This window comes from Podarcis vaucheri (assembly GCF_965113315.1).
Source record: "Podarcis vaucheri genome assembly, chromosome: 2".
Classification (NCBI taxonomy): domain Eukaryota; kingdom Metazoa; phylum Chordata; class Lepidosauria; order Squamata; family Lacertidae; genus Podarcis; species Podarcis vaucheri.
In genome coordinates this window covers 62,819,786-62,844,892 of record NC_138760.1, presented here as the reverse complement: position 1 = coordinate 62,844,892, position 25,107 = coordinate 62,819,786, and the positions used below count along the sequence as shown (strand labels likewise).

Genomic DNA, 25,107 nt, shown 5'->3' with positions numbered 1-25,107 from the left:
TCTTTGTTGCAGACAGTGTGAGTGTGGAGTAAGGGGCACGTTTCTGCATATGTGATGGGAGGGAAGTGTAAAAATTTGTGGGATGGAACTTCTCAGAGATAGTGTATACTGCCAACAGAAGCTAAATCCAAACCTGTTTTTTACAGTCCCAGCCTGTCTGTTGTTACTGAGATCCTGGTGGCCTGACATGTATGGCTTGTGGACTCTGAGTGGTTTTTGGGGTGGGGGTGTCAAAAGTTGTGTAGGTCTGAGCTAGACCAGAGTTACTAACATTAAAAAGACTAGGATTGATTATCGAAGCAACAGAAAGTTTCCAGAAGTGTTTCAATTAAAAATGCATGCATTTGCAACCACCTATTAAAAGACAAGAGGAACTGTATTTGGTGGGTGGGTGCACTCATGCATCTGCTATGTGCTTCAAATCCTGTACAGCTGATTAGAATTCTATAAAATCTGACCTATAAAAATATTAACGAGGCTACTCACAGAGATGAATTCACGCAAGAAATGTACATTGCCATTAAAAAAATATGGTATCATTTGCACAGCTTTATACAGAATGGGAATGACTAGAAACAATAATTCAATCTTACATGTTTACAGGGTAGGAGAGGGAAGCTACACCCGAGGCCAGTGCATACATGAAAGCTGCAGTCCTAAGTACACATTTACTTGGGAACAAACCCCAATGAATTCAATGGTTTGAAGCTGGCCTGTTTCAAACAAACCATAGCTAAGATTGGCAAACTGGCTGAAGTTTTAGTTTGTAATAATAATAACAACAACAATAACAGCAACAACAACAACAACCAAAAGCAAAACCTTATAATCTGCTCATTGCAGCCATGTCTGAGGAGAGAGGAGGGAGAGTACACAAGCCCAAGGTTTGTTGCAGATTGTGGTCATCACGATAAACAATGGTTCATTTTGATACTTGAACCACCTCACCAGTTACTAAAGTGAAATCCAAGAATTATAGAGGATACTGATTTCACAACCTGTCACACCCAGGAAAAAAAGTCCCCATCAAGCATCCCTGTTTCGAAAGGATTAACACACCAGACCTTGATGCTGTTGTAATACACTGTCTAGTGAAAACACTAATCAAGAACAGTTGCTCAGTGACCCAGAATGTACTTACAAACAGATTCATATTACACAGGGAGTATATACAGAAAAGGCACTGCCAGAAAGTTGTGACTGTTTGCAAAGCATTTTGAGGTCTTTCAGTACAGTACTGCAAAAAGGGGGATATAGCTATCATCAACTGCTTAACCATAAGCAGTTCCAATTCCTTTTTAACAGAAACATGTTTCCAATTGAACATTTCCCTGCATTAATAAAAAGTCGCTATATAAAGAGTAAGAACACTGCTTCAGCTCAGTTAGACCAGGGGTCCATCTAGTTCTCTAGAACCTTAAGCAGAGGTACCCTGCTATGGATATCCTTTTTTAACTGGAAGTGCCAGGAATTGAAACTGGAACTTAATGTTTCCAAGCTGTGGTTTCTACCACTGAACTAAAGCCTCTACCATTTTATTCAGCTGATTCACGAGTGGGATTCAACAAGTGCAGGTTCCCTGCATGCCTGAGAGCCCTGCATGATCAGGGATCTCAATCACATGGGGAGCCAGGATCCCCACTTCAGATCTTCAGTCCTAATGGAGGTGTGGAGTGGTGAGGGTTAGGATTAGCAGGAGATGTGACTCTGGGGGCAGAGCCATGTTGTGGGCCCTACTCTGTCTGACTCTTTCTCCCCGACACGATTTGGAGAAACTATTGAAGGGGACTATCAATTCAAATTGTTGCAGCCATTTGGTCTCTTAAAAAATTGTCGTGAACTTCTCTGCAAAAAAAATAAAGAAATAACAGAACTTTAACAGAAAAGGATGATGAAGAAACGATTGCCTAGCATGAGCAATATAGCTGTCAGGGCAGACAATCTGGAGGCAAATGGATTCAAGCAAGACAGGTTTCACAGTGATGATACTGAAAGGCGGTGGAGAGCGGGTCAGTGGGTATCTTCTCTGGAATGCCAACACAATGGTGCAAAGAGTAAGGCACTGGGAGCCTGCCTTCCCAAATTCATGATGCAAGACACCTGTGCCAAAATTTTGCCAGGTAAGAGACACAATGATAATGGAGAGCAAAGAAATTAATACATGGTATGAAGCAGACTTTAAATGGGAACAAGAGAGAGGACTGTGGTTGGATCAAACAGGCTCAGACCCAAGAAAACCATCAAGAAATCACTTCTTCCTTTGTATTCAGTAACAGTAATGGGAGCACTCTTACTTCTTGACCAAGCAGTTTCAGGGGGCTTTCACTATCATAATTTAAATATATATATATCTTTAAATAAATCCTTCTTGCTTTCCCTACCCCAAGCTTCAGAATTCAGGAGCACTAGAAATATGTCCCACAACCTATTTTTCAGTCTGGGGCATGCACACCTAGAGGCAATGAGGAAGTAGGCTGTCAGTTTATAGATACCCAAGCTTAAAGATGAAAAGAAAAGCAAAAAAAAAAATATTTCCCTTCAGAAGCCAATGACTTCATTGCTGGGAGAGGAGGAGGAACAGGCAGAGAAATTATCTTGCTTCCGTCTTTCCCTCCCAGGGGAAAAAAATTATCTGTGCATCATCTAAACATTTGCTAACGAAGGAAGATTATTTGTCTATGGCATGTAGTGGAATTATTTCCTAAATGTGTCATGACATGCTATTGCCTGTGTTTGTGGCTTCCAGACCTTGGTATGGCTCTTTTCCCCTCTAGGAATTTCCAATGTAAATCACTGTCAAGAATGACGGCATTAGCACAACAGAACACAGGGCGTTTGTCTCCTTGCTGGCTTAAAACCCCACGGCCTTCATTTTCACTTTCAGAGAGGCATTTACGCTGTCCCATTATGAAGAGACCTTAAAGAGGGGGCAATTGCCCATTTTTGTTTGAGCAAGCATTAGGTCATCTGTGCTGTTTATTTGAGCAAATTGAAAAGAAAACATCAAGAGGAAGACAACCACTAAGGTCTGAGATTCCAAATGTTGCAGTGGAAGGATGTGGTATAACTGGTAAAGAAGAAGAAGAAAGTTGCTACTTTGTTCATGTACAGGTTCTGTAAGTCACATATTCTTACCTCATTCCCCACATGTCAACTCAACAGCTTTAAGGCCCTCCCCAGGTGTGTATACTGTAGGAATGGGGACACTGCAGAAAAAAGGGGAGTAATTGCTAAGTTGCATGGCAGAGCCATCCCTCTCTAACGAGTAGCCAAATCTCTCTTGTAAGTAAGGTGTGGGATTTTCCAAGGCTTCTTTGGCATGAGGGTTTTGTGACTCTTTTCAGATGGCACAAAATCAATCCAAATAATCTACTCATTTATGAGACACGGGCAGCTTTGTAAAGCCTTGAAGCACCTGCTCCTTATTCAACTGGTCCAGGGTAGTTACTCTGGAAAAAAGAAGATTAGAGAGACTGTTCAAGGGCCAACGATGTAGCTACTTCATCTTTATGGGGGAAACGTGGTTTCAGACATCACAAAGTCTCCCTACAGCAGTTCTAACATCAGCTAACCAGGACTGACTTTGTAACATCTGAAAGAAAATTTCCGAAGAGTCTGAAACCCCTCCATAAATTCAGCTTTTATTTGAAGCCTGCTTTTGAACAAAACAGAAAACATATTTCCAGGGTCTCACATGTACAGAATGTTGAGGGCGCATGTTTTTGTCATAAAGCGAAACGTGCAAAGTGTTGTTTATAGCCCGAAGTCATAAACTCTGTGTTTGAAATCCGCCTTCCTCTTTTGAATGGGACTATCATCTAGCATATGACAGAAAGTGGAAAACACCTGGACAAGTGATTATGCCCCTGGGGTATTCAGAGAAGGAACAATACATGCATACATCCCCTGTCCCTCCTTCCTGTTTGCTGCCATAAAGACAGCCGTCAGTGTCACTATTTATATTCCACACTCCTGGTTCTCTCTATTGCCTGCGCTAACTACAGTCATTTATAGCAAGTGGCTATGCTACCCATTCTTAAAATGTGGTCACAACTGAGATACAACAGACTTGCAAGGTGGCAGCAACACTCCTGAAAAGTCACTCCTTATTTTGAAACTTAGCTTAGGAGATAAAAGCTGCCTTGATATGTTCCTATGGAAGTGGGACTCTTGTTTTTAGCCTATGAGAAAATGTAAGAAGTTGCAAACTGAAATGGCCACTTGACAGGAAATAATGGGCACTTTAGATGCACCTGCATTACTGACACAGGAAGCTGTGGTTTCCATCTCGACTCACTAATTTAGAATGATGTGCAGATGGCTGAGCAAGGATGGATGCAGGAAAGGGATAGAAGTACAGATGAACTCGGCTGGGTGGCACCCTACCCACAGCCAACAGAGAAGGGCCACGTCCTGCAGAACTGTGAAAGGTGCTCCTGTGTAGTTTGAGATGGTCAGGTCTACCAGCGGCAGACATTCTGGAGCAGGAAAGGGATTCAGGTGGCCTCCCTAAGTGATGGGTTGAACACACTGAATGACTGCAGCAGGTAATAGCATGTGACTGGCACTTCCAGGCTGCGCTGCTGGTATCCCACATCAAACTTATTTCATTGTCTCAGACCACTGACCCTTGCAAGAGTGGCTAAAAAGTACATCAGGATCTACTAGTACGTTGTAGGGTGATTTGTAGTAAAATGGCATTTCTAATGCCCCTAATAGGATATCCCCTCAAATACATTGAAATCTCTCTTTTGTAGTACCTTGGATATAGATTTATACTTGCATATGGAGATTATTCAAGTGTATAGTTCTTTGAGAGCAATAGTTAATTGAGGCTACCCCTTAATCACCACTTTGCTTCTGGCTCTGGCCTCTGAGCCACAATTTTGCACCTAGTTCTGGTTGATGGATCATGGGGTTCTAGTTACAACAATCAAAAGTAGATCCTGCAAACCTTAGGTCTACCCATGACTGGTGTAGGAAATCAGTGCCTGGTTTACAGAAACCACTGCTTGAACCTTGGAAATCTGATAGGGCAGAACAAATGGGTTCAGTATAACCTTTGCCAAGAGTTCTTCAGATGGTATTGTGAAATGCCAACAATGGCTTGATAGTGTGTGGCAGATGATTCAATTAGTTCAGAAAAGATGGTGGAATAACGAAGACTGAAGCACAACAGCCCTAGGACTGGACACACTTCCTTACTCAAGAAAAATGCTTTTGGTTTATGCAAAAGCATTTTTCTCCCCCTTTGAAACACTGTACAACACAGCTTCCATATGCAATCCCTTGGTCTCGGTATATCATTCAGAGTCCTCAGTCCAACATGAAGTTAGTAACATTTAAGCCATGATTTCAAAGGCTTTTTGGGTGTCCACCTCTGTGCTGGGCTGTGTCCAGAGCCTTTGGCTACCTCCTCACTGGGGTGAAAGAGCAGATCACATTAAACAAACTGCTTGCCTGCAAAGTATACTTGCCAAAAAAAAAAAGTGAATCCGTTTAGTCTGTCTTTAAATAGGCACCTCCGGCCCAGGCAACGTCAGGCTATCACTTTTCATCTTGACACAGCACCAAAATCAACCTTCAGCTCTAGAGCAGGACATTTACGACTACAGACTGTGGTTGTATATCAAAGTTGGTAAAAATAGATATTCCACCCAACATTTCTTTAAGGATTAAATAAACTTCAAATTCCATTTTTATGGCTTCCATTTTGGACGTGTTTAGATTCCTCATTGAAGTTTGGTTGTTTTCCAGTCGTGTCATTCATCCCCCAACCTTCCCCAAATCCTTATGGAAGGAGATGAGTGCACAAAAGTTTATTTCATAACTTTCCTCTACCAACAGCTGTTGCTGCTGTCACTGCTGGACAAGCTGTGCTTCAGGCAGTTATTGACTTTACTGAAATATTTCCATCCTTTTTTGGGGGGAAGGGGAGGAATTTCCTGCATGAAATCTGAAAACACCTTAATGTGCTTAAAATCCTCTTGAGCTCTTTCAACGCACTGATTTTCACAGATTAACAGTGGGCTTCAGAATTACATGTAACATCTTTTAAGTGCAGAAAGCCCCAGGATCTTTGATATCAATATCAAAGTTGACTTGAAAAGACACAGGGAAGAAAAAAGAAATGGCAAAATGCAGAGGCAGGGATGTTATTGGCCAAAGCCTGCTCAAATGCTAGTCAGTTGCTTTTGCAGTACATCATGTGCAAGAGCAGCCTTGAATTAATTTAAATAGGACCGTTTCCATTTGGGCTTCGGCGTTTAATAAGAAGCTAATAAGGATGCCAGGAGATGGGAGATTTGGGTTTGGAACTGTTTTCTGCCAGAATTCTTTTGCAGAATCTTGAACAATTACTTACTTAAGAGTTGTATTCTATCATAAAGTCTTAAGCCGGGTTATTGCAACACCAAGCCATAAACATCTGATCTACAAGATATACCATGAAAAAGGAAAGACAAAAGCCTATTCAACACCATTAACTTCTCAGCACCAGCCACTCACTTAGGTATGTTGTGCCAATATGTCCCAACAATAACAATACTTCTCAAAATCTTGGGGTGTCTCACAGTCAGCCTCATCCATGAGGAGTCACAGGATGCCCAAGGAAAAAGCCAGATAACCAGTGGAAAATTGTGTCCTTGTGGCAATTACTTCCCTGAAGCTGCATGTACAGGCAGCCTGGACCGCATTATGGTTTCTATAAGAATGCATTCCTGGGGATGGTCAAATGTGCAATACATGGAGAACAATTTCAGAGTTTCAAGTGACCCTATATAACAGGTACGTCCAACTTCCAAGAGACTGCGATCTACTCCCACTATTAAAAAAATGAGGATGAGCCAAAGTTGTTGAGCTTTTTTGGGGGGCATCGGGGTCCCGGGATTGACCAGGGACACATTGCAATCGACCTGTTGGACATCCCTGCTATGTAATGTATCAGTGAAAGAAACTGAAAACAGGGAGATAGAATGCAGTTCTGTCCAGTTTGGATTTATGAAAATCTTTGAAAACAGAATTTGGTGAGACGGGGGAACATTTATCACATATGTTCAAACACACTTGACTTTAACTTACCATAGTTGTCCTGTGACTTTGCAAAGCCATCAGAATAGGAAAGATCAGGAGAGTGGAAAGCATAGCAATAGTCTGGGATTTATTATCCCCCAACAGCATTCCATATAATGCAACCTGCAGTAGGCTTTTGGCAGCCAAAATCCACTCAAATTATCTGGAGTAACAGCACAATTCTAATCATGTCTAGTAACAAGCAAGTCCTACTGAATTCAATTGGGCTTAACCCAGGCAAGCAGGTTTTGGATTGCCACCTCAGGAAAAATCATACCCAAGGTAGATTTTCAGGTGCACATAAACCCTCTCATTAACCACTAACTCCTTTGAACCATTTCATGCTTGCAATCCGATTTTCTGCTGGTGCAGTGGTTAAAGCTGGGACTGATCCTATTCCAACAGCAGCACAGCTAAGTTAATGCTGTTTCTGCCTTCTAGCTCAGAACCCAAGTGAGTCAAATAAGAAATGAGATTCTCTCGGGGATATCAAACAGCCCTACATCAGAAAGCAGTTTGTTGATACCATAACAGCTATTGGAGGATGCCACATGGTGACACTGGGCCTGATTCTTAACTCCCTCACAGGAAAAGTTAACCCCGTAAAGCTACCCTATACAACTGGGATCATGTAAAGATTCCTCATTGAATCATAGGAGGCAGAACATGGCACTCTCTGAGGGGGAAAAACCAACTGAAGGTATCTCACAAACAGAAGAACATCAGGCTTACCTAACCACTGGTTCAGGGATTGTTTCTGTATTTGCTGGCACCTGAACACCTTTTTCCCACTCTTGCCTCCAGGGATCAGCAAGGATGTAGTACTCATCTGGGCTCAGTTGGTAAGAATCCGGGATTTTCATAGCTGTTATCAGATCGGTACGAAAAACCTGGAGAAGAAGATGAGAGTGGGACAGTGAGAGGCAGGACACATCCTTGGCACTCTACTTGGCCTTTGGGAGTAGAAATTCATGTCTACCACCTGGCTGTACCATGTATATATGGGGGAAACCTCTTCAGGCCTTGGATAATTAAGGGAAGTTATTAGATACACAAAAGCAAATGTGGCTAATAAGTTAGCTCCTATATACATGCTGAGCTCTTACATCAGTACTGAACATTATGAAAAGGAACCCCTGTCAAGGAAACTTGGAACCAATTATGTGCAAGTTACTCTGAAGGAAGAGTTGGAAGTGCAAAACAAATAATTTTTGAAGGGAATGTCTCTGTATCCCAGGAGGACTTATGGGTACTTGCTTCACTAGGAATTCATTTGTCAGCACAGTCTCACTCATGGAGATAACTACTGGAATTAGTACTGCAGGGTAGCTTCACTGAACCCTACTTTCTGTTTGTTTTCTTGTCTCTGTAGTTTCTTGAAATTTCCCAGCTATTCACTCTAACCCACAAAGATTGACTGATTGAAACTGTTTTCTCTGATGAGTCATCTCCTTTAGCATATACATGCTGTGAACTGTTCCAGGGAATTTTTTTAAAAAGTCAAATAATAGCAGAGTTACTCCTCAAAAGATGCATACGCTTAGCTTGGACGCATAAAGGATTTTGACTTCTTGCTAACAGTAGTAGTAGTAGTAGTAGTAATACTGGTGGTGCTACTAGCAGCTGAAATATTGTAAATATTTTGTCACATAATTATTGTTATCACATTATTTTCCAATCTTCAACCCCAGACACCCCAAGTTCATTCATTTTCATTTCGACACAAAAAGTCTAAAAGGGGGTCTCCAGTTGTTATTATCACTAAATGTCAAGAATAGTCTTCCTCCAGCCCAGTATGAAGACTTTATCTCAAAAAAACCCTCCAACATCCATTATGAGAATAATCCATAGTTACTTGTTGCAGATTCATTAACATATACCCAACTCCATGTCTTTCTCAAGTGCCTTCATTTGCCTGCAATATGTCTTGAACTGCAATAATGCCTCTTGCTTGCACAGAACTCTGTGGCCTTTACACAGCTGGAATAGAGTCACTGTACAGAGGTGCGCTGCTTCCTTTGCTCTTCCCACTTTTGCCTCTGGCACTACCTACTGCTGCAGTGCAACCCAGAAGGTTGCCTATGAGTGAATGTGCCCCACCCCTGTGCTCTCTAGGGAGTTCAGAGAGATGTTTTAGCTTCATAAGGACCTTATTAAGAAGTCTGCGTTGATAGTGACTTCCTCAGGGCCACCCAGAGGGCTTCTTGGCCAAGTGTGGATTTCCAGTGTCCCAGCCAGACTAATGCACAGTGACACACTTCTACAGTATAACGAAATGCTCTAAAATGGACACACAAGAGCGAAACTGAGCCAACAGTTGGGCCTATCCAATCCGCTCCCAATAACGGAAGAAGCTTGACAAGAAAGAAAGGCAAAGAGGGGAAGATAGGTTCTGATATTACTGAAGAATGTCCTAACTAAGGCTGCCACACTGCTCATCAAATGGGTCTCCACGGGGGGAGAGAGGAGGAAAAAATATTCAGCTGAATGTCACCCAATCCCTTCCTCCTTGACACAAGGGAACAAAAAGCAGCAGTGAGATGCCAGAGGAAGAAATCTAAAAAGCTAGTGCCCATGTCCTCTATGGTGAGGTAGACAGCATTTCCAGTTCAAACGAATGTCACTGAGCCTCTGTCACTTACTGACAACTCACATCCATTATTTTGGACACCTCTCAGGATACAGCATGAACTGGTCCAAACCAGAAGTTGTATCCCTTGATGATGTGCTGCCCCACAGTTTTTACAAGGCTTGGAATTTCGGTTTGTGTCCCGCTAAACTAGCATATCTGGGAATTCTAGTTCCCAGAGATAGTGGCAACGTGGTCATAGAATCATAGAATCATAGAGTTGGAAGAGACCACAAGGGCCATCGAGTCCAACCCCCTGCCAAGCAGGAAACACCATCAGAGCACTCCTGACATATGGTTGTCAAGCCTCTGCTTAAAGACCTCCAAAGTAGGAGACTCCACCACACTCCTTGGTCAACTGCAAACCTATGCATATAATCAAGGAAATACAGCGTGACTGGGAATGGTGGAAATGTTTACCCCAGAGTCTGTGGGGCAAGGTTCCTGTGATAAAAATGAACATGCCACCCAGACTGATCTCTGTCCTGAGGGGATTATCCACATTGCCTTGGTCCTGGGAAAATCCCCAAAATTCTTGGATGCTCACGCTATGTTCAGTTATCCTGCAGTGCTGTGGGTCCTGACAGAGGAGCAAAGTAATTAGACTTTGAGTGCCCTGTTGCTGGTCCAAAGACTAGTGGAAAGAGCATATATCTCTCCACTCCTACCACACGCACAATCGCTCAGAGGGCTCATCTACTCTGGCACCATATGGGGGGAAAGCTACCTTCAGTAGGGGGCACAAAGAGAATACACACTTGAGCATTTGGGAGTTGTACTGGAAACTGTTTGAAGGAAGCACACGCCCATCAGATTCTGCCAGGACCTATTCTCCTCCCGCTTTTCTTCCTCCCACCACCCACTGCTTCCTTCTTTTAGTTTTGTTCTGGTTGTATTTACTTTAACTGTATAATACTGCACTGCAAATTGCTATGCTCCATTGCTGATCTTTCTCTTTATTGTCATTGCCTTTATTCCTCGACTGTATCAAGGAAAATAAAAATAAACAGAACTCTGAGCATGATTTGAAATTGGCATGTATCAAATGAAAAGTTGCCCCATCTTACTTCTGTGTAAATCAGAGGATGAATAGGTGATCCAAGTTTCATATGGCACTCCACATTAATATGGAAGCCACCGGTTGCTTGAGCAAAAGTCCAAACGCTGTCCTTTTTCCAGACAATGGGTGAACTTAGTACAGCGGCCTCAGAAACATTTAATTTAAAACTAATTTAGCAACTGAAATGACTCAGGTTTTCCACTGTGCTAGCCTTTCCTAGGGCATGTTGATGTTTTCTTTCTTGTAATTGAATGGCTGGTCCAGATAAATGCAGCAGTGCAACTGCAGTCACCTGATTCTCATACATGTTACTCTTTTATATATTATTGCAGGCAGAGCAGGGGAAGAAAAAAAAAACCCACCACCCTCCCACACCTGGATCTTTAGAAAGCATTCTTTTCAAATCAGAGCCCAATTCAGCAACCATCAAGACTGTTAAAAATAAGGATTAAAACACAGCAGCAACCCCACAAAACTAAAGGTTGCATTGCCTTGTTATCAGAAGTAAGCATGACTACAAGCATGCTTCTTGAGTCTCCACTGAGTTTATGCCAAAAGCAAACTGGGAAAGGACCAAGCTAATTGTAGCATTGTTAAGAAAAATGCCATTAATTAGTTTACAGCAGCCAAAGACCCCAACCATATAATCTACTAATGATCAGAAACACAAAAAACTGACCCGTTTAACTCTCATGGCACAACTGTTGTACAGCCTACAAAAGGTTAGCAGAAAGTCATATCAGTTCTTGCTGGATGTCTTTCAGCTGAGATGATTGTGTTTCACCCACATGTTAAGTAGAGTGTGGCACTTGAATGCTGCCACAGAACCAGGCAAATCTTTCTAGCCTGGGTAACTCAGGTCACCTTTTACTTTTTTAGACTATGCCTTGAGGAAGTTCATGAGAGATCATATACCACTTATAATAATTAGGGTGGTTCTTACAAGCTGGTGAGGACTCAGCTTGTATTTTTATTTATGAATACTACAAATCCATGGCACTCTAGTACATTACTAGTAAATACAGAATAATCCCTCTGAAAGAAAGTGTCCCAGGTTTACATAAATACTCTGAGTAGAATTCAATACCATGTACAAGCATATCAGCCTGCCTGGCAAAACATCCCACTCTTCGACTCCCCTGCTGTTCTGGAGGTTCAGGGGGCACATGGGGGGTGAGCAGGTGAATACCACCCTCTGTCTTTAAACTAAGGTGGTGCAGATGGTTGCTAGAAGTGGTGGAAGCTTCTTCGCTTTCTGACTTCTCCCATCTTAACTTTTCTGCATGGCCTGATTGAGACAGAAGTGTGCACAAGCGCCAGTGGAAATTTTGAAAGCCCACATTTTAGCGTGGTCCTGAAGGCAATTTCGTTCATATATTTATCAGCCTTGGGAACCCCTTGTAAGTGGTGGGTTACAAGACCCCAACAACATGCATAGGGCATCCATAACATCTGCACCAGGTGTACTTGCGAACCAATAAAAGGTAAGTATACATACCGCCCAATTTATTCAAACTTTATACTGTACAGTACACTGTTTTCAAGCTAGAAGGCTCACAGGGAACTAGATGTATGTGTGTACTGTGGTGGTAAGCATGTGCATGGAGTCTACCTCCACTATGAGTAGGGGATTTCCTGGCTGGTATTTGTATGAATCAACACTGTATCTGTTGAGCTAATGAAAGGTCTTTGTTTCTTCTCCCAGAAGTGAGGTCTCTCAGCAAGCTGGAAAGAATGCTCCTAGTTCCCAGTAATAATACCTAGGAACATTCTGCAGCTGCTGGACACAAAGGAAGTGCTCTTACCTGTCTACAAGCTTAAACGTTTTTTTCTTTTACAGCAGACCTTGTTTTGAAGAAAGACCACTTCACACATTGCCTTTTTGCAGGTGACTCATGCAACTACACTTGTCACAAAGCTGTGATGTTCTGCAGCTCTTTGTTGACTGCAGATTTTATAATAATAATAATAATAATAATAATTTATTATTTGTACCCCGCCCATCTGGCTGGGTTTCCCCAGCCACTCTGGGCGGCTTCCACAGAAACCAAAAAAACATTAAAATATCATACATTAAAAGCTTCCCTGAATAGGGCCGCCTTAAGATGTTTTCTGAATGTCAGGTAGTTTTCCATCACCTTGACATCCGATGGGAGGGCATTCCACAGGGCGGGCGCCACCACCGAAAAGGCCCTCTGCCTGGTTCCCTGTAGCTTCGCTTCTCGCAATGAGGGAACCGCCAGAAGGCCCTCGGCGCTGGACCTCAGTGTCCGGGCAGAACGATGGGGGTGGAGACGCTCCTTCAGGTATACTGGGCCGAAGCCGTTTAGGGCTTTAAAGGTCAACACCAACACTTTGAATTGTGCTCGGAAACGTACTGGGAGCCAATGTAGGTCTTTCAAGACCGGTGTTATGTGGTCTCGGCGGCCGCCCCCAGTCACCAGTCTAGCTGCCGCATTCTGGATTAGTTGTAGTTTCCGAGTCACCTTCAAAGGTAGCCCCACGTAGAGCGCATTGCAGTAGTCCAAGCGGGAGATAACTAGAGCATGCACCACTCTGGCCAGACAGTCAGCGGGCAGGTAGGGTCTCAGCCTGCGTACCAGGTGGAGTTGGTAGACAGCTGCCCTGGATACAGAATTGACCTGTGCCTCCATGGACAGCTGTGAGTCCAAAATGACTCCCAGGCTACGCACCTGGTCCTTCAGGGGCACAGTTACCCCATTCAGGACCAGGGAGTCCTCCACACCAGCCCGCCCCCTGTCCCCCAAAAACAGTACTTCTGTCTTGTCAGGATTCAACCTCAATCCATTAGCCGCCATCCATCCTCCAACCGCCTCCAGGCACTCACACAGGACCTTCACCGCCTTCACTGGTTCTGATTTGAAAGAAAGGTAGAGCTGGGTATCATCTGCATATTGATGGACACCCAGTCCAAACCCCCTGATGATCTCTCCCAGCGGCTTCATATAGATGTTAAAAAGCATGGGGGAGAGGACGGAACCCTGAGGCACCCCACAAGTGAGGGCCCAAGGGTCTGAACACTCATCCCCCACCACCACTTTCTGAACACGGCCCAGGAGAAAGGAGCGAAACCACTGTATAACAGTGCCCCCAGCTCCCAACCCCTCTAGACGGTCCAGAAGGATGTTATGGTCGATTGTATCAAAGGCCGCTGAGAGATCCAGCAGAACTAGGAAACAACTCTCACCTTTGTCCCTAGCTCGCCGGAGATCATCAACCAGTGCGACCAAGGCAGTTTCAGTCCCATGATGAGGCCTGAACCCTGATTGGAAGGGATCCAAATGGTCCGCATCCTCCAGGCGTGCCTGGAGTTGTTCAGCAACCACACGCTCAATCACCTTGCCCAAGAATGGAAGATTTGAGACTGGGCGATAGTTGGCCATACTGGCCGGGTCTAAAGATGGTTTTTTAAGAAGCGGTTTAATGACCGCCTCTTTCAGCGGATCTGGGAATGTTCCCTCACAGAGGGAAGCATTCACCACCCCGCAGAGCCCATCGCCCAGCCCTTCCCGGCTAGCTTTTATAAGCCAGGATGGGCAAGGATCAAGGAGACAGGTGGTTGGTTTCACTCGTCCAAGCAGCCTGTCCACATCCTCGGGGGTAACGGATTGAAATTGATTCCATGCAACTTGACCAGACAGGGCTCTAGCACTCTCCCGCCCCAGCCCTGCTCCCACGGTGGTGTCTAGCTCCTTCCGAATATGAGTGATTTTATCTGCAAAAAACGTTGCAAAATCGTTGCAGGAGATCTTGGGGTCTTTACAAGGCCCCGATGGTAAAGGTGGTTCCGTTAAGTTGCGGACCACCTGAAAGAGTCTCCTGCTACTATTTTCTGCAGATGCAATAGAGGCGGTGAAGAAAGTCTTCTTCGCCGTCGCTATCGCCACTTGGTAGGCTCGACGTTGAGCTCTACCTGTGTCCGGTCAGATTCGGAGTGAGTTTTCTGCCACCGACGCTCTAGCCGTCTCAGCGATTGTTTCATCGCCCTCAGCTCCGAAGAAAACCACGGGGCTGTCCGGGCTCCATGCAATCGGAGAGGGCGCTTCGGAGCCAGACAGTCGATAGCCCTGGTTAACTCCGCATTCCAGCGGGCCACCAGGGAGTCAGCTGAAAGGCCATCAACATGGGATAAAGCATCCCCTACCACTCTCTGGAAACCATTTGGATCCATTAAGTGGCGGGGGCGGACCATCCGAATTGGTCCCACCTCCCTGCAGAGGGGAAGGGTCGCGGAGAAGTCCAGTTGCACCAGGAAGTGATCTGACCATGGCACTTCTTTGGTTTCATTTTTACTTAGTGTCAGATCACCCACGTCGCTAGAGGTGAATACCAGGTCTAAGGCATGTCCATGACTATGAGTTGGGCCCAACTTATTCAGGGACAGCCCCATGGAGGCCATGCTTTCCACGAAGTCCCGAGCGGCCCCTTGTAAGGTCGTGTCGGCGTGGATGTTAAAATCCCCCAGGACAACCAAACTAGGTGTCTCCAGGAGAACATCCGCCACGACCTGAAGCAGCTCGGACAGGGAATCCTTGGTGCAGCGGGGAGGTCGGTACACCAAAAGGAATCCTGTACTGCCCCTATTGCCCAACTTCCAGAACATGCACTCAGAAAACTGGGTCTTCCCAGTAGGACGCCTGGTGCAGACTAATGACTTTCTAAAAATCACTGCAACCCCCCCTCCCCGCCCACATGACCTGGGTTGCTGTGCGTAAGAGAAACCTGGTGGGCAGGCGGCAGCAAGGACAGGCCCATCTGTCTCATTCAACCAGGTCTCTGTCACACAAGCCAGGTCAAATCCTCCATCCACAATCAGGTCGTGGATGGCAGTGGTTTTATTCACCATTGACCTGGCATTACACAGCAACACCTTCAGGTTATGTGGGTTTCCCCTGTTGATTCCAGTATCCATCTGGTCAAGGCCAGACCCGGAGGCAGGGATAGTCTTCAAACAACGACTAAACCTGCCTCCTCGGTAATGACATGGTCTGGTCTTAGCGTAACTCCGCCTCCTGCCCATGATCACCGAGATCGGATGTCCCAGTGCTTCCCGCCCTGTGGAACTTGTCCCAGCCATCGTGTTGGCTGGGGCCTCACTCCCAGGCAGCCCTGATCCCACCCCTTAAAAACAAAACACAAACTATACAGAACCAATAAAACAACAGAAAACAAAAACAGAACAATTACACTAAAATTAATCCCCAACCAAATATCCATTACACCCACCCACCCCCAGCAAGAGAAAAAAGGAAGAAAAAAAAAAGAAATACAAATTTAAATTGCCACCGACTGCTTGAGGACATTTTAAAACACATTGGAACAGGGAAGCAATTGCAGAACACTTCCCAGCTTCCCCAAAAGTTTGTTCCAAATAAGGGCCTGGGCCACGCCCCCTGGGCCAGTTGGAGAAGGCCCTGGAAGGGAGCAGGCCCTGCAGTCCTCACCCAGCCGATGGTCCGAGGCTTCCCTGCAGCAGGAGTCCCTTTATAGCCGGGAGAAAGGGCCTGGGCCACGCCCCCTGGGCCAGTTGGAGAAGGCCCTGGAAGGGAGCAGGCCCTGCAGTCCTCACCCAGCCGATGGTCTGAGGCTTCCCTGCAGCAGGAGTCCCTTTATAGCCGGGAGAAAGGGCCTGGGCCACGCCCCCTGGGCCAGTTGGAGAAGGCCCTGGAAGGGAGCAGGCCCTGCAGTCCTCACCCAGCCGATGGTCCGAGGCTTCCCTGCAGCAGGAGTCCCTTTATAGCCGGGAGAAAGGGCCTGGGCCACGCCCCCTGGGCCAGTTGGAGAAGGCCCTGGAAGGGAGCAGGCCCTGCAGTCCTCACCCAGCCGATGGTCCGAGGCTTCCCTGCAGCAGGAGTCCCTTTATAGCCGGGAGAAAGGGCCTGGGCCACGCCCCCTGGGCCAGTTGGAGAAGGCCCTGGAAGGGAGCAGGCCCTGCAGTCCTCACCCAGCCGATGGTCTGAGGCTTCCCTGCAGCAGGAGTCCCTTTATAGCCGGGAGAAAGGGCCTGGGCCACGCCCCCTGGGCCAGTTGGAGAAGGCCCTGGAAGGGAGCAGGCCCTGCAGTCCTCACCCAGCCGATGGTCCGAGGCTTCCCTGCAGCAGGAGTCCCTTTATAGCTGGGAGAAAGGGCCTGGGCCACGCCCCCTGGGCCAGTTGGAGAAGGCCCTGGAAGGGAGCAGGCCCTGCAGTCCTCACCCAGCCGATGGTCCGAGGCTTCCCTGCAGCAGGAGTCCCTTTATAGCCGGGAGAAAGGGCCTGGGCCACGCCCCCTGGGCCAGTTGGAAAAGGCCCTGGAAGGGAGCAGGCCCTGCAGTCCTCACCCAGCCGATGGTCCGAGGCTTCCCTGCAGCAGGAGTCCCTTTATAGCCGGGAGAAAGGGCCTGGGCCACGCCCCCTGGGCCAGTTGGAGAAGGCCCTGGAAGGGAGCAGGCCCTGCAGTCCTCACCCAGCCGATGGTCCGAGGCTTCCCTGCAGCAGGAGTCCCTTTATAGCCGGGAGAAAGGGCCTGGGCCACGCCCCCTGGGCCAGTTGGAAAAGGCCCTGGAAGGGAGCAGGCCCTGCAGTCCTCACCCAGCCGATGGTCTGAGGCTTCCCTGCAGCAGGAGTCCCTTTATAGCCGGGAGAAAGGGCCTGGGCCACGCCCCCTGGGCCAGTTGGAGAAGGCCCTGGAAGGGAGCAGGCCCTGCAGTCCTCACCCAGCCGATGGTCTGAGGCTTCCCTGCAGCAGGAGTCCCTTTATAGCCGGGAGAAAGGGCCTGGGCCACGCCCCCTGGGCCAGTTGGAGAAGGCCCTGGAAGGGAGCAGGCCCTGCAGTCCTCACCCAGCCGATGGTCCGAGGCTTCCCTGCAGCAGGAGTCCCTTTATAGCCGGGAGAAAGGGCCTGGGCCACGCCCCCTGGGCCAGTTGGAGAAGGCCCTGGAAGGGAGCAGGCCCTGCAGTCTTCACTTCTGAAATGGCCCAGACTGAGAGGACTCCTGTTTGCCACAAAATATACCTCCCTGAAATCAGATCACCATCTTGACTTAAGATATAATATTAGTACTTATTAGTCACTTTTCTTTTACAATAACTCAAAAGTAATTCAAAGTGGCTTACAAAATATACATGTATTTTATTGTTTCATTTTCTCTTAGAAGAATGGGGGGTTATCATCTTGGGGGGTGTAGAAAGGGGAAAGGTTATTCAGAAAAATAGTAAACAAAATTGTAGCCATTGTCTTTCTTGACAATGTCTGCAGCCAAACCCAACCAGATTCTCAGTGACACATGAAACTGCAACACCAAGATCTATGCTGAGTCTTGCTCTCATGAGAATATTTCAACCCCCATCTCCTTCCTATTTTCCTTCTATAGATTCCCCTAATGTACACTGCGAGGGTAAAAGAAATAACATCCTAACAGCAACAAGAACAACAATTCCATCATGGCAAATAATGTTTTTCTGTCAAGAATTAGCCTTTGATTTAACTACAGCCGTCCCGCTTCTCAGGGTCATTTGTAAATGAAAATGGATAATTTTGCCTTCCTTCTGCTATATGTTATTATCTGAAATGATAATCTACAAAACTGGCAATAATACTCAAATACCACCAGCTCTAATCAGCCTCTCTCTAGCAAATTCTCTGATCTTACATGAGGACAGAGATGGATCAGGTGTTTTCTTCAGATGCCTTTTAATTTGTTTTGAGTGCTTATTCTCGACAAGCTAACTACTGCTCAGCGTGAACAGTAATAAATGATTCAAAGGCAGTTTTATACTTTCAACACAGAGCTAAAACGCTCCAGAAGTTACTTTGGAAACCAAATCTTTATAGGAAGGGGGAACATTTAACCCCAACAGAGATCTAATATTTAGGTCAGTTCGTTTAAGCCTTGAAGCTGCAGCTGATAACCCAATTAAAGCTAAAGTACAAAAACATAAGCAACCTTTGCTTCTAAAGTCAGGGCCCCCTCTTTCCACACCAGCATCTCTTTCTGTCCTCCACATTTGTTTGGAGAACATTTCCAACCCCATCTAAACAGAGCAAAGCTGGACTGCCCAGACGCAGTCGGGATGCATCTTCCAATAAAAACATAATTAACAGCCTACTCTTTTATAAGTCTGGGCTTGAGAAAGGTCAGCTTCCTTGAAGTCTCTATCTGCCAACATAACATAATTGTTAAAAAATGCCGCAGTAGCATTTGATTGCGCTGCTGGGTGTGAAAAAAAAAATTAAAATGAGATTAAGATAAATGCTAATTAAACACAAGGCAGGATTTGCAAAAGATGTCAGAATCCTTGCAGTTTTGCATATCTAGTTATCAGGCAATAAGACAGCTAATAAAAAAGGAAAGGAAGCCCAATGGTAATCTAGGACTTTTTTCTAAAACATAATGAACACTGTTGCCCTTTTCGAAATACATTCCATGTGTTTGCTGTTCTCTGTCGCTATATCAGGCTAGAGGTGGTTTTAAGTTACTGAGTATTGCCAAGTGACTATCTCCTAAAGGGACAGAGCAAACAAGATAAAGCAAAGCCTCCACCAGATGCCTGGTCTGCTAAGCGCTGCATATCTATTAGGATTGGTGACCATGACAATCTGCCTGCCCATATATTGGATGTGGTTTGATGACAGCATTTTATGCCATTTTAAACCTTGCTCTTTTTCTCTCCATCTCTGAAAAGCCTCCTTTAAATGCTTCAGGATTTTAAAGACCTAAAACAAAGAAACGAAAAACAGCATCGATATTGAAAGTGAAGGGTGGTGAGAGGACCAGGGCTGGCTGCTTGAAGGAGACTACAAAGTATCTCTGACAATAACCAACGCGCGCCGCCCCCCCCCCCCCAAAAAAAAAAAACCCCAAGGAGAGGAAACAGATTTGCTAAAAAGACTGGGAATGTTGTCTTTGCTATGTTGAATTTCAATGGGCAGCATGACATGAAGAAAGGTGGGGGTGGTTGTTATTTATTAAATTTGTATACCATCCTTCATCTGAACATCCCAGGGTGGTTCACAATGGAAGAGTTGACTTCAGGGCAAAAGCACCAGAAATTCCCACTGTCCAAGAAACAAGGTGCTATTCAATGTTAAAAAGTGGCTTGCCTCTTCTGCAGTGGGAACTTGCACATTGAAAACAGGAGGCAAAGAGCTGTCCCTCTCGGTCCATTTTGGACATGTCTGGATTCCAGCCATAGTGACAACGGAGAGAGGCAGGGGTGGAAATGCAGACTGGAGACTCCTCAACATAAAGGGAGAAAAAGAAAACATCTGAAGACAAACATACAGAGTCAGAAGAGGAGGGAAATAAAGGCTAAGTTCTCTAGAGCTCCCATGGGGAATGAAAGAACCAAACAGAATTGACCAAATAAAAGGCAGCTGGAGAGACAGGAAGGGTTTTGGAAGAGGACAGCCTGAAGAAGAGAAGAATCAGAGGGTGAAGTGACTGATAGCGTCCGGAAGTAGCAGAGAGACCAAGAAGAAAGAAGACACAGGAGAAGCTCTTAGCTTTGTCCAGAAAATAGGCATTTTGAAACCTTGGCAAGAGCAGCTTCTTCAGTACGTGACACAGGCAAAAACAACTGTGGAACAGGGCAGGGATTTATCGCAGCAGGTTTAGCCAACAGCGTCAGTTTAAAAAGTTAACATTGGAAGCTCCCCATCAGTGCAAAACTGGTACAGAAAACAAGCAGCAAGCAGCAATGCTTGAGCAAAGCAATGTGACGAGGTCTGGTCTACCTTTTTGTCTGCAACAGCAGCCAATCAGATACCCCGAGGAAGACTTGGAAGCAAAGCCCACTCACCACCCCCCGGATGAAAGTTCCCAGCATCCAATAATCAATAGATGGATGCCTCTGGCCATGGAGGTTCCATTTATAGCTATTATGCCTAAGAGGAACTGACATACTTATCACCTATGAATCTGTTTATTCCCATTTTTAAATCATGCTAACTGAGAATCACATGCTACAACTTAAACAATAGGAAGGAATGACATTTCAAGTATCCTATGGTTTAAGTTGTAGTGATACTTCAGCTCTGCCTCCCCCTGCGTCCAAGCAAGGGATTGCCTGCAGGAATCTAGAATGGCTTTTGCTTTGCTTAAATGCGTTGTTCCCTTGAGCTCTGCATCCTGTGCAAGTATGCTCTTGCTCTCTGCTCTCATGTTACATGGGACACTTTCAAACTTCACACTAAACCACGGGCTCGTGAGCATTTTGGTTTATTAAACAAAGATCTGATTGTGCAAACATGGTCGGTGTTACCTGCCTGTCAGAGAATATTATAGGCACTCTAGCCATGGTCCTGAAACCATCCCAGATAGTCCTGCTGATGCAAAGCTTTTGAGTTCCTAGCTGTGCCAAGCCCTTAACACCAGCATCCCAGATAGCTTCAACTCTTCACTTGCCTAACCAACCCTAACCCATTTCTACCTACCATTGATAAAACAGAGAATTTGCACCCAGTGTATTAAACTCAACATAAAACAGTGTATTCTCATGTGGATAGTTTAGGGCTTCATGTCAGGCTAAGTTATAGGTGTCTATAAACAGAGATATTAGTAAATCTGGGTATGCAACGGCTGGGACCTTTTTATCAATATTTTCTGGTGAAATGGAAGTACTGGAGCACAAGAGAGAAAACAACAAAGAAACCTGTGGTACCTTAAAGACAAATATTTTTTATGGAATACAGTCCACATTATCAGATGCATGAAGTGTTGTCCTGAGTTACAGGTATCTATCTATCTGTACGCTTGGTTGGAGGCTGCTGGTGGTTAGGAATTGTAAACAGCAAGGTCAGAGGGAAATTGTTTTTCCCCCCTCATTTCGGTTTTTGCTGCAAGAAACTAACACAGCTAACCCCTCTGGAAATTGTTACAAGAGAGAAACACTGTCTTGTTCTAAGATGTGGTAGAAGGAAATTGGAAATGGAAGCCAGAAATCCATACAACCAGTACTATGTTTTCACTTGCAGGCGTGACTGCAGAGGTTTGCACTACAAAAATGAAAATTTCTCAACAGAACTAAATGGCAAGCTGTTGGGCACTATATAATGCATTAGCGCTTGGGGGCTGATACTGTTTGCAGAGTCCATGCAAAAGAAAGAAAGAAAGAAAGAAAGAAAGAAAGAAAGAAAGAAAGAAAGAAAGCAAGCCACAGATGGGAATCTTCAATGGCGTGAATCACCCAAATAGTTTTAATAGGGGATCAGGAGATAAAAGCTAACTCCATCTAATCTGGCTGTCTATCTGCTTATATTGTCCCATCCAAGCAGCGTCTGAACTCCCACCCAATGAACCCCTACAAAGCGGGAGATCTCATTCACAGACCAAATGTCAGCAGAGTTAAGCGTGCCTCCGTAATCTGTTATTGTTGCAGTAAAGTGCTTTTCCTCCTTGCCCTCCCCACCATCTGGAGGCCTTTTCGGCAGAGGGTGGGCTAACGGAAGGTCATGAATGAAGAGCAGTTCGCTTAATTGACAGTCAGCTACCTGACAGTTTGCTGCTTTCATTGCAGTCCCCCCTCCCTCTTCACTCACTCACACTCTCCCTCCCCACCCCCAACTTCCATGCCGCAGGCACACAGGCAGTGAAGATCAAGCATTAAAGATCAAGCATTAAAAATCAATCACTTTGGGGTTCTTTTGCAACAGCAGGTGGACACACCTTCTCCTTGACATGCGCCTGGATGAGAAAGGAATCTTGTTTTGCAAGCAAGCTCCTTACCATAAAAATGAAATGTGGTGGTGGTTGGTTGGTTTGAATTTTTGTTTGTTTGTTTGTTTGACTGATTTCCAGCAGCTACCTGGCTCCACTTATTTAGTTCATTCTATGTCACCAGGATGGCGTTAATGGGGGTCATGGCTTCTCTGCATCTGAACACATGTTCTCACCTGCTGCAGCCTCCGGCAGCATCATCTTTGCTGAGAAGCTTACATATACTGAGCTGTGTGTGAGGCTTTGGCTACCTGGTGAGCCAGGACTGAATGGAAAACACGCAACAGTCACAGGGTATCAAAGCTCAAGAGAGCTTGTAGAATCTAGAATGGATGTTTGGGGCAAATATCTTACCTGAACATCTACACAGGTTGCAAGCTTCTGCTTTTTCCTTCACTAACTTACCCTTTCCCAGCATCCCCTACTCCCAAGTTGTCTCTTCTGGCTTTTCATATCAGGACCGAGACAGCAGATTAGTTCTAATATTATACCAAATGACTTCATCTACTTCCTTGAAAATGGAAAGGCATGCACAGCCTTGATTTGTAATATTGGTACCTCACTTGTTTAGTGCCCCTCTGAAGAGATAAGCTTCCCACATTCAAAGACAAGAAAGTGTGCCAGCACTCTAGTGATGATGATACTTCTTCTGATGTGAAGCTGGAAATGCACAAAATTATGAATGTTCAAACTAGGGCCCTTTAGAAGTGATGGAATGCTGCAGAAAAGGCCTAAAAGAAACCACAGAAGTGGCCTGGAAAGCTACCAACAGCTAATATACTCAGACTGTAATCTGAACATTTCCCCCCTTTTGTTTCAAATTATCTAGGATTAGCGTTTGGGAAAAGACTCAATCATTCCACTCAATTCCGAATTATTTATAGAAGCTAAATAAAGAATAAATTGAGCAATGGTGAACTGAAGACCTGGTGGTGGAGGGAAAGTTGCATACTGGAAAATGAGCAATTTTCTCTCAATAGGACTGTTTATTATTTTCTTCCTTCTGCAGAAATTGACAAATTATCTTTAAAGTTCTGCTGCTTAGCAACACCAGTTCAACTGATCTGCTTGGAAGATGTTAATTGCTTCTCCAAACAATGAGAAATGTTTAAAGGGATACACCTCTAATTTAATAGAATGATAAACTGGTCAGGAATATGATAGGTTAATCAGCTTTATGGCTCTAGTTTATTTGGCCTTTCCGTAGCCACTGGGCAAAAGACAATCAGGACACCCCCAAGCAGAAATTAGTTGCTCAGGCAGGCCTTCTCTATGTAACAAATTTCTGGAGAAGAAAGCAGAGTATGGAAGATGGAAGGTAATAGCATCTGAAGCCAGTCCAGTCCAACAATTAAGGCAAAAGTGGACTGTACTCAGCTGAAGAACATTTTTAAAATTGCTACTGTGCCTATTGAGCATTTTCCTGTACTGTGCTATATAGAATCGGGCGATAACCAACTCTGGAAAGCAGCTTGTCAAGATGTTTGTATTATTATTTTTCAGAAATGAGCTCTATTTTGACCTTGAATAAGTGTCAACTAAAGGACTGGCTCTTCTAGATAGAATCCAGAAGGAACCTACAATTAATTAAAAACACCGATTTCCCCCCTTGGTATCCACTCTTGAGAACAGAGCATTTCAGAGCTCATTATCTGACCGAACTCTCGCCAGTTTCCTTAAGAAATGCCTTTACTGAGCTGCATTTCCAAGCGACACCCCCTGCAGTATTGGATGGCCGCTATAACATACTCAGACAGACTTTGTATTTGTGGTCAACCTCAGGTAAAATACATCACTCATTATCTGTTAGACTGCCCCTCATATAGAGATCCAAGAGATCACTTTCTGAAACCCATCTTCACACAAGCAAGCAGGCAGACCCCAGCAGAAAGGATCTGGTTTCTTCTAAAGGAAAATAAAAGCTTCGTAACATAGAGAGTGGCCATCTATGCACTGGCTGCAAAAGCATCAGGAAAATCACTATAAATTGTTGTGGTGATTCGGAGGTTTAATCTGAAATCAAGCTGGATTTCAGTTTGCTGGTGTCTCTGGAAACTGCTCTCTTACATCATGGGTGTTGGCAAGCTAGATTTTTAAAAGGCAAAATAACAGAATTTTATCTGTCAGAGATGCACAAAGCCTTAGTTATACTATTGATTTTTATATTGTGGATGAATGTTCTGTATTATTTTATTAATACTATTGCCTAATAAAAGTTTGTCATAGCTTTTGGCTAGAAAAATAAACTTATGAACTGGAAACATGTCAACTAAACCATATGGTTCCTTTGATAATAGAGAATGAGAATGAACAACGGGTACGGATGAGGGATGTAGTTAGAGGACACACAGCACAGCACTCTCCCATTCTGGAAACAAAATTTTGGTTCTTTACAGTTCTTCGAAAATGCTTATACATCGACAACATTTAAAATATGGACCAAATGGGTGAGACACTTGGCATCGGGAATGGCCCCCGTTATCCTACTGCAGTGGCATTTCTTGTTCAAATATAATAGCAGATCATTTAATATATAGCCTCATCAGTTATACAGTCTCATCAGTTATGCACTCTATTGGACTTCTATGCAAAACATTATCTACAACCAATATTAAGACACACTTGGCTCTT

General features: G+C 44.9%; 1 protein-coding gene across 2 annotated transcripts in view; it reads right to left on the bottom strand.

Moving 5' to 3' along the window:
• The window catches only part of JADE2 (jade family PHD finger 2), a 149,460-nt gene that overhangs the window by 91,222 nt on the left and 33,131 nt on the right, over positions 1 to 25,107 (bottom strand). For both annotated transcript variants that reach the window (XM_082211560.1, XM_082211559.1), the window contains exon 4: positions 7,804 to 7,961. In XM_082211560.1, coding sequence (XP_082067686.1) covers positions 7,804 to 7,961 — 158 coding nt within the window. The remainder of the gene's footprint in view (positions 1 to 7,803; positions 7,962 to 25,107) is intronic.